This window comes from Cetorhinus maximus, chromosome 5 (genome assembly GCF_964194155.1).
Source record: "Cetorhinus maximus chromosome 5, sCetMax3.hap1.1, whole genome shotgun sequence".
NCBI classification, from domain to species: Eukaryota; Metazoa; Chordata; class Chondrichthyes; order Lamniformes; family Cetorhinidae; genus Cetorhinus; species Cetorhinus maximus.
The window spans coordinates 110,961,545-110,975,771 of NC_135883.1; the positions used below are offsets into that span (position 1 = coordinate 110,961,545).

At 43.3% G+C, this 14,227-nt stretch overlaps 1 protein-coding gene across 1 annotated transcript in view; it reads left to right on the forward strand.

Moving 5' to 3' along the window:
- The first annotated feature begins 4,584 nt into the window (after positions 1-4,584).
- The window catches only part of mchr2a (melanin concentrating hormone receptor 2a), a 32,128-nt gene continuing 22,485 nt past the window's right edge, over positions 4,585-14,227 (forward strand). The window contains exons 1-2 of the mRNA XM_078542312.1: positions 4,585-4,772; positions 11,606-11,815. Coding sequence (XP_078398438.1) covers positions 4,585-4,772; positions 11,606-11,815 — 398 coding nt within the window. The remainder of the gene's footprint in view (positions 4,773-11,605; positions 11,816-14,227) is intronic.

The following is a 14,227-nucleotide window of genomic DNA, read 5'->3' on the forward strand; positions in this document are numbered from 1 at the left end:
TGAGCATGTGGAAAACAGTGGCAGAATTGGACAGAGTCAGCATGGATTTATGAAAGGGAAATCATGCTTGACAAATCTACTGAAATTTTTCGAGGATATAACTAGTAGAGTTGATGAAGGGGAGCCAGTGGATGTGGTTTATTTGGATTTTCAGAAGGCCCACAAAAGAGATTGTCGTGTAAAATTAAAGTTCATGGGATTGGGGGTAGTGTATTGAGATGGATAGAAAACTGGTTGGCAGACAGGAAACAAAGAGTAGGAATAAATGGGTCTTTTTCCAAATGGCAGGCAGTGACTAGTGGGGTACCACAGGGATCGGTGCTGGGACCCCAGTTATTCACAATATATATTAATGATTTAGATGAGGGAATTAAATGTAATATCTCCAAATTTGCAGATGACACAAAGCTGGGTGGGAGGGTGAACTGTGAGGAGGATGCAGAGATGCTTCAGTGTGATTTGGACAAGCTGAGTGAGTGGGCAAATGCATGGCAGATGCAGTATAATGTGGATAAATGTGAGGTTATCCATTTTGGTAGCAAAAACAGAAGGCAGATTATTATCTGAATGGCTATAAATTGAGAGAGGGAAATGTGCAATGAGATCTGGGTGTCCTTATACACCAGTCGCTGAAGGTAAGCATGCAGGTGCAACAGGCTGTAAAGAAGGCAAATGGTATGTTGGCCTTCATAGCCAGAGGATTCAAGTACAGGAACAGGGAAGTCTTGCTGCAATCGTACAGGGCATTGGTGAGACCACACCTGGAATATTGTTTTGGTCTCCTTATCTGAGGAAGGATGTACTTGCTACAGAGGGAGTGCAGCAAAGGTTTACCAGACTGATTCCTGGGATGGCGGTACTGACATATGAGGAGAGATTGAGTCGATTAGTATTATATTCGCTGGAGTTCAGAAGAATGAGGGGGATCTCATAGAAACCTATGAAATTCTAACAGGACTAGACAGGGTAGATGCAGGAAGGATGATCCCGATGGTGGGGGAGCCCAGAACCAGGGGTCACAGGGATCTGAGGATATGGGGTAGACCATTTAGGACTGAGATGAGGAGAAATTTCTTCACCCAGAGAGTAGTAAGCCTGTGGAATTCGTTACCACAGAAAGTAGTTGAGACCAAAACATTGTATGCTTTCAAGAAGGAGTTAGATATAGCTCTTGGGGCAAAAGGGATCAAAGGGTATGGGGAGAAAGCGGGAGCAGACTATTGAGTTGGATAAAACAAAAACAGAATTACCTGGAAAAATTCAGCAGGCCTGGCAGCATCGGTGGAGAAGAAAAGAGCTGACATTTTGGGTCCACATGACCCTTCAACTTTGTTTTTATCTCTTTTTTCTATTAAGTTGGATGATCAGCCATGATCATAACGAATGGCGGAGCAGGCTCGTAGTGCCAAATGGCCTACTCCTGCTCCTAGTTTCTATTTAACTACATTAAAGATGTTACAGGAATGCAAGTTGTTTCTGTTGTAAACGCATTCTCAGAGCATTTCCTGCAGTGGAACAGTTGGAACATAGTATGCTCAATATTCCAAAGGCAGCCTCACCAGGGATCTGTACAAAATTAGGATTAAGTTATTATTATTTTGGTTTACAGCTAAACATCTTTAAGATGCACCAAAGCAAAAGAAGCTTGCAGTTGAGAATTTGGAACCTTTGAGGAGCATGATTTACTGAAAATATGTCTTTCATTAACCTTTTCAAAAAAATGCATAAAGGAGTAAACCAGAAAGTTCTAGGTCAGTTAATTAAGAGGACAATGAAGCCCATTAACAGAGCAATTGACTCCGATTTTTTGTGGTCGTTCCAACCTTACGATGGCGGACAGGCGAATTGGCCAGGCGTCCTTTTCATTTCTCGTGAAACCTCATCCACAGGCGGGATGAGATTTCCGTGACGCAATAAAATGTAAATACATTTCTGTGGGCAACATTTTCAGCAGCTAAATTTTTAGGTGATTTATCATGATGCATGGACACTTTCTTTCAGCTTATGAAACCTTTATTTTTGATTTTTCAGGTCTTCAGTTCCCTGAGGCAGCTCTCTGCCTTCAGGGAGCTTTCTCTCAGCACTGACCTGCACCAGCATCGACATCAGTGCCCGGCATCTTCCCGCCCCCACCCCAGCAGCACTGAGCTTCTCAGCTTGTGCCCCACACTGGTTGACCATTAATTGGCCAGCCAGCATGAAATCGCGGTCGGAGGCCGATCATGGCCGGCGGTCTGTTCCCCGGCTGATCCTGGGCCCGCTGATCACACAGGCCTGCTGATTGCACCCACCCGCCGACCTAAAAATTCAAGCCCTGATGTTGTTACCCAATCTGGCCTGTATGTGACTCCAGACCCAAAACAATGTGATTGACTCTCAACTGCTCTTTGACATGGGGCAGGATTTTCCTGTCGGCAAGCAGGGGGCGGGGCCCACTCGCTGACGTGTAAAATGACGGGCGGTGACGTCAGGTGAAATCCCCATTTAAATTTTCAGGTAGGTGGGGGCGCAGCAAAATCAGCTGCGCACCCGCCGACCTGTCAATGGCCAATTGAGGCCACTGACAGAATAATTAAACTAATTAATGGACCTGCCTGTCCAACCTTAAGGTTGGCGGGCAGGTCAGGAGCCCTGGTGGGAATTAGAAAAAGCATGAAACCTCATCCACGGGAGGGATGATGTTTCATGTAGGTTTTAAAAAATTAAATTAAAGTTTTTTTTTTAAATCATGGACATGTCCCAACTTATGTGACAGTGTCACATGAGGGGACATGTCAGGGAATTTTTTTTTCTATTTTTAACATTTTTGACAGTAGAGCTGATCTCCCTGAGGCAGCACTTAGCCTCAAGGAGATGAGTGCACTTTTCTGTGCGAATGCGTGAAAGGGTGCACTCTCAGGTTTAAGGATTCCCCCCCTGCCCGCACAGGAAGCCCATAGCGCTTCCATGCGGACGTCACGCTGGGCAGGTCTTAATTGGCCTGCCCACGTAAAATGGCGCGCGCCCCCAATTGGGGGCGCCAATCAGGGGCACCGATCAGATGCGTGCCTATGCGCACCCGCTCTTCAACTTCCCCCCCAAAGGGGGGAAAGTCCTGCCCATGGTAAAGCATGGTGGTGACTCACCACCATCTTCTCAAGGGAAGTTAGGGATGGGCAGTGAATGCTGGCATTGCCAGTGATGCCTAATTCCCATGAATGAATTAAAAACAACACTCCCTGACTGGCTCACATGTGAAGAATAGCCACTGAATAGTGAAGTTTGTGAAGAGTTAAGCATCCCTAGATCACACTATAATGAGTCAAGTTCGAAAGGGAGAAAAAAATGAAAATAAGTGTGCATGAAAAGTAACAATAACTAAAATTGGACATCCAGTAAAACTAAGACCAATTCGAGGAGCGAACCTTAGTTCCATGAGAAAGAGGAGCCAACATGGAAAGAATAGCACAAGCAGGCATGTGGTAATTATGATTATTACTAAGTTTTAAAACTATTCATGATTTATCCACAACCATCATGTTTCTCCCTCAACTCTTCATGTCAACTCCATTTCCCTCACCTCTTTATGTGTCAGCTGCATCATTCCCTTTACTGTGCGGAAACGAGTTTCGAATCAGTTCAATTCAATTCAAAGCTTGTGCTGCTAACAGCAGCTGGGTCAATTTTCTTACCACCAGCAATTCTGTTTTAAATAAAACAAAGCATTTTTTAGTAAGCTGCTCACCTTAAATAAATCAAGCTATTATCTTATGCAAGTTATGCAGTCATATTTTAATTTTGTATATTTAACCTAAATACCATGTAACTCAAATAAAATGTTCCATTTTACTTATTTAAAACTCAATAACTATTAAAAGATAAAATGAGATAGTGAGTAAACAATTTTTAAAATTTTTACCTTATTTTCAGTTTCTTTCAGTCTTGATATTTCAATGGATTTTGCTTTAATAACATTGGAATAAACTCAATTTAATGCAACATGTTGCATTTATATAGCTGCCTCAATGTAGGAAAATAAGCTGAGCATTTGACAGGAACTTGAGGTAAAAAGAAGCAGTTTAGTTATTGTAAACAAAAGTTTGGTCCAAGATATGCGTTTAAAGGTTACCTTAACCATGTAAATACGGGTAAGGAAGTGGAAGGCTTAGGGAAGGATTTCCAAAAAGTGGGTCGAGGCAATTGAAGGCCAATAGCGAGACAAGGAGAGAAAACAAATGCAGAAGAGCTGGGTCAAAAGAATGGCAAATTTGAGAATTGGGGCAGGTGAGAGAGGAGAGGTGGACATTATAGCACTGGTGGAGGTTACAGAGATAGTCAGGGTAAGGCCATGAACAGAGATAAACACAAAGATAAGAATTTTAAATGTGATGCCTTGACGGACTGTGAGCCGAAGTAGGTCAATAACGATAAACTGATGGGCAAGCATTAGGTACAAATAATGTCTGGTAGCAACATTAGCATTGGCTTGACCTTTATATATTGCTAGCAGTCTGATCCTTTCTAACTAGAATGCCTAGTCTTAATTGGCTCAAATACCAATGCTTCTTATTATTCTCATTGCAGGAAGAAGAAACCATATAGAAAATGAATGGATCTCAGACTCCATGCTGGGCCTGGCAAAATGGATCTGACTGGATAAACAAGTCTTGCACTGCTGTACATCAATATCATATGGTTTATGTAATAGAGACAATCCTCCTCCCTTCTTTTATTGGCGTTATCTGTTCAACAGGATTGGTCGGAAATATACTCATCCTATTTACCATTATCAGGTACAGAGAAACAAAAATGAAAGGAACTGAAAGGTTAGTTGAGCCATAGGTATTCAAATTTTAAAAGAAGTATGCGGAATTAGTGAACATCAGTGATTAGATTTTATTTGAAGCAAGACCATGTTTTGTCATTGTGAATGAGCTTTTAGTGATGTACTACAATAACACAGAATTCTATTGTTGCTGTTTGGTGGACATTTACATTCTTCTGCTGTCAAGTAGTTGAAAAGTAAGAACAAGATTGATGGTCAGGCTTTCCCAGGAATTAAGTAAGATGGCTTTAAACATATTGAGCATGTCTGTATTGGCACATACATTCAATAAAAAGTAAAATAAGAATCCAGGACACCGAAGAACAAAGTTATTAATTGACAAGTGTTCTCTAAGTTTCAGACAGCAATGCTCTAGTGTTACTGTAGTGTATTAAACATGTATCAAGTACGTTGGAGAGGAATGTCAGTTTTTTTAGCCTGCATTCATACGTAGATGCAGTTTGAGCAATTACACAGAAATGTTTGCGTCAGAAAAGCCAAATATAGATATTAGGTTTGAAAGCAAAATTGATTAAATTGCATATTTAATTATGCTCCCCTTTTTAGTACATTTATATCACAGTCAGATGAGATGATCACAGACAGCCCAAACGAAAAGACATTGTCTCAATTGCCTCTTCCCTTCTTCTTCCTCCTCCTCAGCTGCTCGCTGTAAACCTGGTGGCCTGTGCCCTCACGAGGGAGAGGTTTTTCAGGATGCATGCCATGAATCATGAGATGTGCACTCAAGACTATTGCAGGGCTCTTAGAGAGTAGACAAGGCAGCAGAAGCGTTGCCCAATGATCTCCTGAATAAAATTTCAGATAGCAGTATGGCTTTCATTAAATCCATGCTACCCACATGTGCATTGGTTGCACACTGGAGTCAAGGGCTACTTGGTTCTCAGATTACCAGATAAGCCGTTCAGAGAAGGTTCACTCAACTCATTCCTGGGATGAAGGACTTGTCTTATGAAGGAATGTTGAACATTTTGGGCCTATACCCATTGGCGTATAGAAGAATGAGGGGTAATCTTATTGAAACATATAAGATCCTGAGGGGGCTTGATAGGGTAGATATCAGAAGAATATTTTCTCTTGTGAAGGAGACTAGAACGAGGGGACACAGTTTAAAAATAAGAGTCCTCCCTTTTAAGACAGAGGGTCTCTCAGAGGGTCGTTAGTATGTGGAATCTCTTACTCAGAAAGCAGTGGTGGCTGGGTCATTGAATTTGTTCAAGGCAGAGTTAGACAGATTTTTGATAGGCAAGAGAGTCAAGGGTTATTGGGGGCAGACATCAAGGTGGAGTTAAGACCACAACCAGATTAGCCATGATGTTATCAAATGGCGGAGCAGCTCGAAGGACTGAATGGCATACTCCTGCTTCTAAGTCTATGTTCTTATGTTCCTATAACCTTTGATATCCAACAGTCAGCTTCTGGTTTTTCCTGGTGATTCAAATGTAAATAGTACAGCAGGCCAGCGCAGAATAAAACCATTGTGACTGCTTCCAGGATATATGTGCATACAGAGTGTCAGTGACCTCCGTTAGGCATCAGTGGAAGGCAAACTGCAAGATATTGGACATGTTGCTTGCTCCAGCCTGGAATGAGCCCAACATAAAGAAGTTGAAAGCCATGGTCACTTTTGCAGCCATTGGCACTGCCATCCCTTCCCTGCTTTGAGGTTGCAGGTCTATCTGCTTCACATGGCAGAAGTACCTCTTTTTTAAAATGGAGATGCCATACATTGTTTGTAGCTAGGGTTGAGATAGAATGCTCCCTGAAAACCTTAGATTGAATACAGCCTCCTGCTGAGAAACCATCTTTCCATCCTCCTCCACCCTCTTTAAGCAGTTTGTCCTACTCTGTGTTGTCTCTAGTTATTCTCCCTGTTCTCCTGCAGAACCATGACTGGAAGCAAGTGGTTTGAGCAGAACTCTTGAAGTGAGAACCAAGACTTTCACCACATGCCACATCACTCCTTGTTGGCTTCACCAATTTTATGTAACAGGACAAACCACTAAGCACTTCTAATAACTCAGTAACAGCCAGGAAAAATCAATCAGCAATTAACCTGAAAGCAGTTGATAATCCCATTAAGTAGCACAGGTGAGGGTCTTTCCTGCTGCTGGACACATGTTCAACTGTGCGAAGTTAAGAGAGGGCATTACCTGGAGTGTTGAGGTCGTAAATGGCACACATGGCATTGCACAATCTGCCTGCTCCAGGTGCACGATTCTTGAATCCATGCTAACAACCTGCCCAAAATGGTGTGAGCCACAGCCAGCATCAGAGGTGGGCATGCATGGCACAGATGCCTTTTGGATCTGAAAGTACGGGCATGACATAATCAAATTTTGTGATTTCTGCCTGATGGTGTAGTGAAAAAAACCTCTATATTTCATGAAGAAGTGAATGTTCAGTAATGGCTTCTCTATTCACTTGTGGAGTTCCTCAAGAATATATCCTTGGCCCTTCCTATTCTTCATCTGTAAGTTACCCCTTTGCTAATATTATCTACCGGCTGCTGTCATGGAGTCAGAGAGTCGTTATGGCACAGAAGGAGGCCATTTGACCCATTAAGTCTATGCTGGATGTACATGTTCCGCATGTCAGCTATTTCGTAAAATGAACAAACTTTGCTAAAATATTCTGCCTATTAGTATAGAATAAACACCCTCCAAATTTCTAAAGTGAACAGTTTTGAGTTATAAGAAAAAATATTCTTAAGCAACCTAATATCGGGCCTACATTCTATGTTTACAGGGTTTTACTAACAATGCTACCAGTTTGACAGCAACAGGGACAACAACATGCATTTATATAGTGCCCGTAATGTTTAAAAATGCCCAAGGTGCTTCACAGAGACATAAAGGCAAATTCATGTCAAGCTAAAGAAGGAGATATTAAAAGGGGAGGCCAAATGTTTGGCCACAGTGGTGAGTTTTAAAATAGAAGGCATTGTAAGATGTTCCTGCTCCTTAGGCACTGTTCTTTCATTTTCAAATCTTTCATCATCACCCCCTCTTCTCAAAAAAACATTGGTCCTTGACCCCTCTCTCTTTAAAAACTGCCACCGCACCTCCAACCTCCTTTTCCTCTTCAACATCCTTAAATTGGCTGTTGTCCCCTAAACCTGACATTGCCTTTCCTGCAACTCCATGCTTAAACCTATCAGATCAGTTTTCTGCCTCCATTGCAGCACTGAAGTGACCCTTATCAAAGTCCCTCATGATGTTTCTCAAGCTGTTTTACATGGTTGACCACGCCATCTTCCTCCAATGCCTCTCCTCTGGCATCAAACACAGTAGGGCCCACATTTTCATGCCTCTGTCCATGTCAGAATGGAGGTGAAAGGCATTAAGAATGGTGGACATGACCCAATTCCAGAATTCCCACCACCATTCCCATTTCTGGCAATTTTTTCCAGTGGGGGATGAGGGTGCAAATAGCAAGCCCATAGGCAGCACTCCCACCCTTGCCAGCTCCATTGTTGGGCAGGAATTTCAGGCCCCCTGCAATATTGAGGAGTCGGGAAAACCTAGTCTGGAGTCAGTAACTAAAGCAAAACAATCAGGAATTCAACATTCCCTGTGGGGAAAAAAATTCCCTCTTACCTTATCATAAACCTGTCAATCAAACACAGCTAGTGGAAATTCCCATTGAGCAAGCCTGTAATCCTATCCAAATAAACACATAGGCATTAAAAAACCAGTTCAAAGAAAGATCAATTTATTACAAGGTAAACAAGAAGTCAATCAAATAAAGCTATAAGTCCCCTTTGAAAATGTGTAAACAGCCCCTCACAAGCCTCAATGAATTAGTCATTCACTCAGCCAAGTATTCATAATGGCCATCTGTTTAGGCCAGCTGCTTCTGTTGATACAGTTGCCAGATGTCCTCATTACGAATGTTTGGCTGATCATTGAGGTGGCATGGATGAATGGAGGCTGCATGGGGCATGAAGGGGATATGGGAGATATGAGGAAGGCATGGAGGGGCATGGGAGATACTGGGGCTAGGAGGGGACATGGGAGCATGGGAGTGGGTGGAGGGTGAGGGGTGAGGTGTGGAGGGCTTAACAACCATGAATACAAATGGTTTATGTCCCAGTAAACAGCAGTGGGCCTTTTAATCTTCCTTGCCATCCCCCCGGCTGTGTTTCCACCTCAGAGACAGCAGGCCCATCTGCAGCCCATGCCCACCCTGCTGATATGAAAAAAGGTAGAACGGGCTACTCAAGGACGGTGACAGGATCACTGCGTCAGGAAAATCCCCAATTTACAACACCTATCTCCTTGACGAACTGGCCTGGTTCCTTTCTTACCCATTCAATCCAGGCCAGAGAATTTCCATCCATAACTACCTTCCCTGCTCCTGCACCTTGATTTCTGAAATGCTCCAAGAATATGGCCTTGCCCATCTCCTATTCCTCATTTATATGCTGCCCCTCGATGACATCATCCATACGATATTAAATTGTACAAGTACTGTATTAACACCCAGTTCCAGCACCTCTTTCAAACTCTGCTCTTTCTTTGTGTTGTCAGTCTGCTGTCCAACATCAGTGTTTTTTTTTTATTCATTCAAGGGATGTGGGCATCGCTGACTAGGCCAGCATTTATTGTCCATCCCAAATTAACTTTGTTTAGAGGGCATTTAAGAGTCAACCACATTGCTGTGGGTCTGGAGTCACATGTAGGCCAGACCAGGTAAGGATAGCTGATTTCCTTCCCTAAAGGACATTAGTGAACCAGATGGGTTTTTACAAAAGCCGACAATGGTTCAATGATCATCATTAGACTTTTAATTCCAGATTTTTTATTGAACTCAAATTCCACCATCTGCCGTGGTGGGATTATTAAACCTGGGTCCCCTGGGTCTCTGGATTACTAGTTCAGTGACAGTGTCACTACGCCATTGACTCCCCATAAGGGTAGGCTGCAATTTACTTCAAGCAAACACTGAGAAGACTAAAGCCATTATCTTTGGCCCCTACATCAAACCCCGTTCTCTCCCCATCCATTTCATTCCTTTCCTCAGCCACTATCTCAGGCTTAACCAGACAGTTCACAATTTCAGGGTTTATTTGATCCAAAGCTGAACTTCCAACTCCATAACCTCTCCAGGGCTGACAAGGTCCATACCCATAACACTACCCAATTCCACCTCTGCCTCTGCCTCAGCCTGTTTGCTGCTGAGGCCCTCATCCATCCTTTTGTCACTTCTAGTTTCAACTATTCCAATGCTTTCCTGATCGTCCTCACTTCCTCACCCTCCATAAAACTCATCTAGTCCAAAACCCTATCAGCCATATCCTAAGCAGCACAATCGTGTTGACCAGTCACTCGCCTCCCACCGTCTGCTCACTATCATACATTTGCTCCCAGTGGACTAATTCTCATCTTCATCATGATTCAAACTTGTTCAAGGTCTCAGCACATCCCTACCTCCTCCAACTGTACAACCCTCAGAGAACGTCGTATTCTGCCAATACTGGCCTTTTGTGCATCTCTACTTCTTTTACCCCATCACTGGTGGGCATACCTTGAGGCATCTAGGCCCTAAGTTCTGGAGTTCTCGTTCTGTCTCTCCGCCTCTTTCTCCTTCATTATGAACTTTCTGCAAATTTACCTCTTTGACCTAGGCTTCAATCACTCCTAATATTTTCTGCGTTCGCTTAGTGTCAATTTTCATCTGATTGCACTTCTCTGAAGTGCCTTGGAGTAGTTTCCCATTTTCTTAGTTTAAAGGCATTACGTAATGACTCTGCAGCAGCTTAACCTGGCCTGCTGCTTCCATGCCAGCCAAAGAACCGTGTAAATCTTTTCATAATTTAACAAATCTGGGGCAAGAGGAAGTTTAATAAATTATCTTGCAATTGACTACAGAGCTGTCACGATAATAGCTGATTGTGGTAGTGGACTCCAGTATTAGATACTATACAGTACTCTGTATTAGATACAGGGTCACCTGACCTGGGGGTTGAAGGTCAGATAACATATGTTGGAACCTGTCTTGATGGATTTCAGATACTGCAGATATATGTTCATGTTAGGAAAATATGTTATCAATAAAGTTAGCTCAGCTACAATGTCGACGGCCTGTGTGCACCATTGAAACAAGAAACAAGACAAGAGCCGTGTGCAGGAGGGGTGGGGGTGTAATTTAATTCTTAAGTTCCCATCCACATAGCCTAACAAAGTTGCACATTGGAAACACAATTCATTCAAAGCATCCAGTGATGCATTAGAGCTAATAATGGGGGAATATATTATATATAATGCATTTCCGTAGTTTGGCATTCGCTTCAATCAGTGCATTTCGCCAGTGGGTTGGTGTGGAGCTATATCTGCTGGGAGCACTTATCTGACCATTACCTCAATGGTTGCAAACTCATGCACTATGTACATCTGAATTTCCAATGTGCATTTTGTGCAGGTGAGGTTCCCTGCCAGGAGTGTTAAGTCAGAATATTATCACATAAATTACTACTGTTAATGTATACCTAGCAGGTGCACTGGCTTAAACGCAAAGATAGCTTGTTATATGGAAAATAAATCAATGCCTTAGTAAATGTTATTATTAACAGGGTGCTTAGCTATCATTGAGAAATACATATTGTTCAAGGTCATCAAAATGTTATCTGTGTTATTATAGCGCCATTATTTGAATAAGCCCATCACTAAACAAAATGAAGTACATTTAGTAAGACAAACATAGAAACCTATTTTACCAGGCAATAATAGAGTGGAATGGAATAGAATGGTGATTGAATTAAATTTGGATCTGTTTCAGGTCAGTGCGGAAGACCATCCCAGATATTTATATTTGTAACCTAGCAGTGGCAGATTTGGTTCACATTATTGGACTGCCATTCCTGATTCATCAGTGGGCACGAGGAGGTGGGTGGGTGTTTGGCAGTACTCTCTGCACCATTATCACATCGCTAGACAATTGCAACCAGTTTTCCTGTTGTGCAATTATGACAGCTATGAGTCTGGACAGGTAAGCAAGAGCACAATGTTGTTACTTTAACAAATCTTCAAAATAAACAAATGAATTATTGATTTTTTTTATTCATTCATTCACGGGATATGGGGAGGAGGGGAATGAACAGGTGGGGCAGATGTGAAGGCCTGGGGGGAGGTTGGGGGTGGTAGAAGAAAAAGAGAGATGCTGCGGGGTTCATGGAATGGGTGAGCGGCAGGGTGGACCGGGGCGTATTGGAGTGCGGGTGGGGGGCTATTGAGGTGTGGACTGGCATGGGGGTAGGGAAGAGGAAAGGAGTTCAGAGGGAGGGTTCGGGAGAGTCAATGTAGGCATCCTCGGTATCAGTGATAGGACGAAATGGTGACAGTTAAAAGGGGCAGCGGGCATCAGTAGGGTGGTCGAGTGAAGGGGCGCTGAAGGTTGTTGGAGGGAATGTAGAAGTTGATGCGGATTCAGGGGGTCAGCAGGATGAGGGGGGCATGCCTATTGTAATGGGGGGGTTGGTGGGCTCTTTGGGAAAGCAGGGGACTTCAACATTGACCTGCACGGGATGGAAGCTCATGGGGGACGGTTGAAGGGTGACCCTGGGGAGGTCAAAGATGATTCCTGGGAGGTCAATGGTTATAGGGGTAGGGTGTGGATGATGGGGGTATGGGAAAAGGTGTTTGATTCTACCTCTGGGGGTACGGGACTCTACATCAAATGTTACTAGCACCATGGCTGCTTGCAACAATGCAGAGATTCGTGGTGAAGATCTTGAGATGCTCCATGGGATTTGGGTCATCGGGGATGGGTGGAGATGCGGGTCAGCTCAACTGGACAACTGAAGGGGAACTCCAGCCTATAGTACTTAAAATGTTAGGGCCTTGGAACAGATGAGAGTGTGAAGGGCAAAGTTTCAGCGTGCACAGGAGACTTCTTGCACATGGCTTGCAAGGGCCCTGGCAAAGACCTTTGCCTCCGTGTACATGCCTGATTCTGGGGGAAATGGGGTAACCCTTCGAAGATGGTAGGTAGGGACGGGGGTGGGGTGGGGGCTGCACAACTTAAGGACTATCGCAGATAAACCACATCAGACACAAATAAAGTGCAAGTCAACTCTATTTACCAAAGTGTGATAAGTGTAACAATCATAGTGCACTCGTGCAACCACCTGTGAAATCAGAACTTCTTAATTTTTCTCTCCCTACCACTTCTTCTAAATGCTCCCCCAATATCCGCTGCAGGGGTAGAGGCAGCCTGCTGACCTATTGGACTTGTTGCCTTGGGTGACTTTGGCGGCCATCCTCTGGAGACACGAGGCCCTGGAGGGCCCCGGCTTACTTTACTGAGGCTGAGGTCACATGATACCGTGCAAGTTCCCAGCAGCCTCCATGGCAGGAAACACTCTCCGTCCCCGCCCCCACCACAGGATATAGTCCCAGAATGGAAAATTCCACCTGATGATTTGTCAATACGACACCAGTGAGAAAATAAAAAGAAGGATACTAAGATTCATTTTTGCATATAACATTTAATTAATCTCTTCTGATATCTGAAAAAGTTCCTGTCTGGAGAATCTTGGAGTGAAAATCCAACTTCAAGGCTACAAAACAGGCAGTAGCAGATAGGCTTCCCATTATACATCCCGCCCAATCTGACTTTCCATTGATGCTCGCTCCCATTTTGTACCCATGCCAAAATTATTGAGGTTTTTCTACATTTCTTCCTATCTCTTCTCTGCAATTCTCCTTGGATCACTTCAAGTGCGAAGAGCAGACAGTGAGCTGCTTTAGGATCTCTACTAATGCTCAAAATCCAGCATTGAGGAGGTACATGTGATTGACTTGGGGAGTTGGATTCATCTCTACATTACTGTCGCTTTGGGATGCCAAAACAGAGTGAAATGGATTCTTAAAAACAATCACCTAAATTCAGGCGTGAAAAACTGTATCAGAATAATTGTATCAAAAAATTGCCTGTCCCCTTTAAGGCCACCAGGCGTTCACTCCGCCACAATTAAATCAGGTCAAGGGGGCATGGCTCATTATTCAACCCATTTCCCTAAACCTCCAGCCCAAATCCAATCCAATTCATTATTGCCACTATATAAATGACAGTACGAGATGCAGGAAGGCAACCGCATCAAGTGCTGCTACTGAAAGCTGGTGTTACTTTGCTTATATTTTGATCAGTTTAGTACATAGGCAAATTTTACTCAGTTTCATCCACATGAATCATAAAATCATAGAATCTTACAACATAGAAGGAGGCCATTAGGCTCATCGTGTCTGTGTTGGCCCTTTGAAAGATCACTTAGTCCCATTCCCCTGTTCTTCACAGTCCTGCAACTTCAAGCATACATCCAATTTCCTCTTGAAAATTACTATTGCATCTGCATTTACCACCCTTTTCATTTCAGATCATAACCCTTCGCTGCATAAAAAA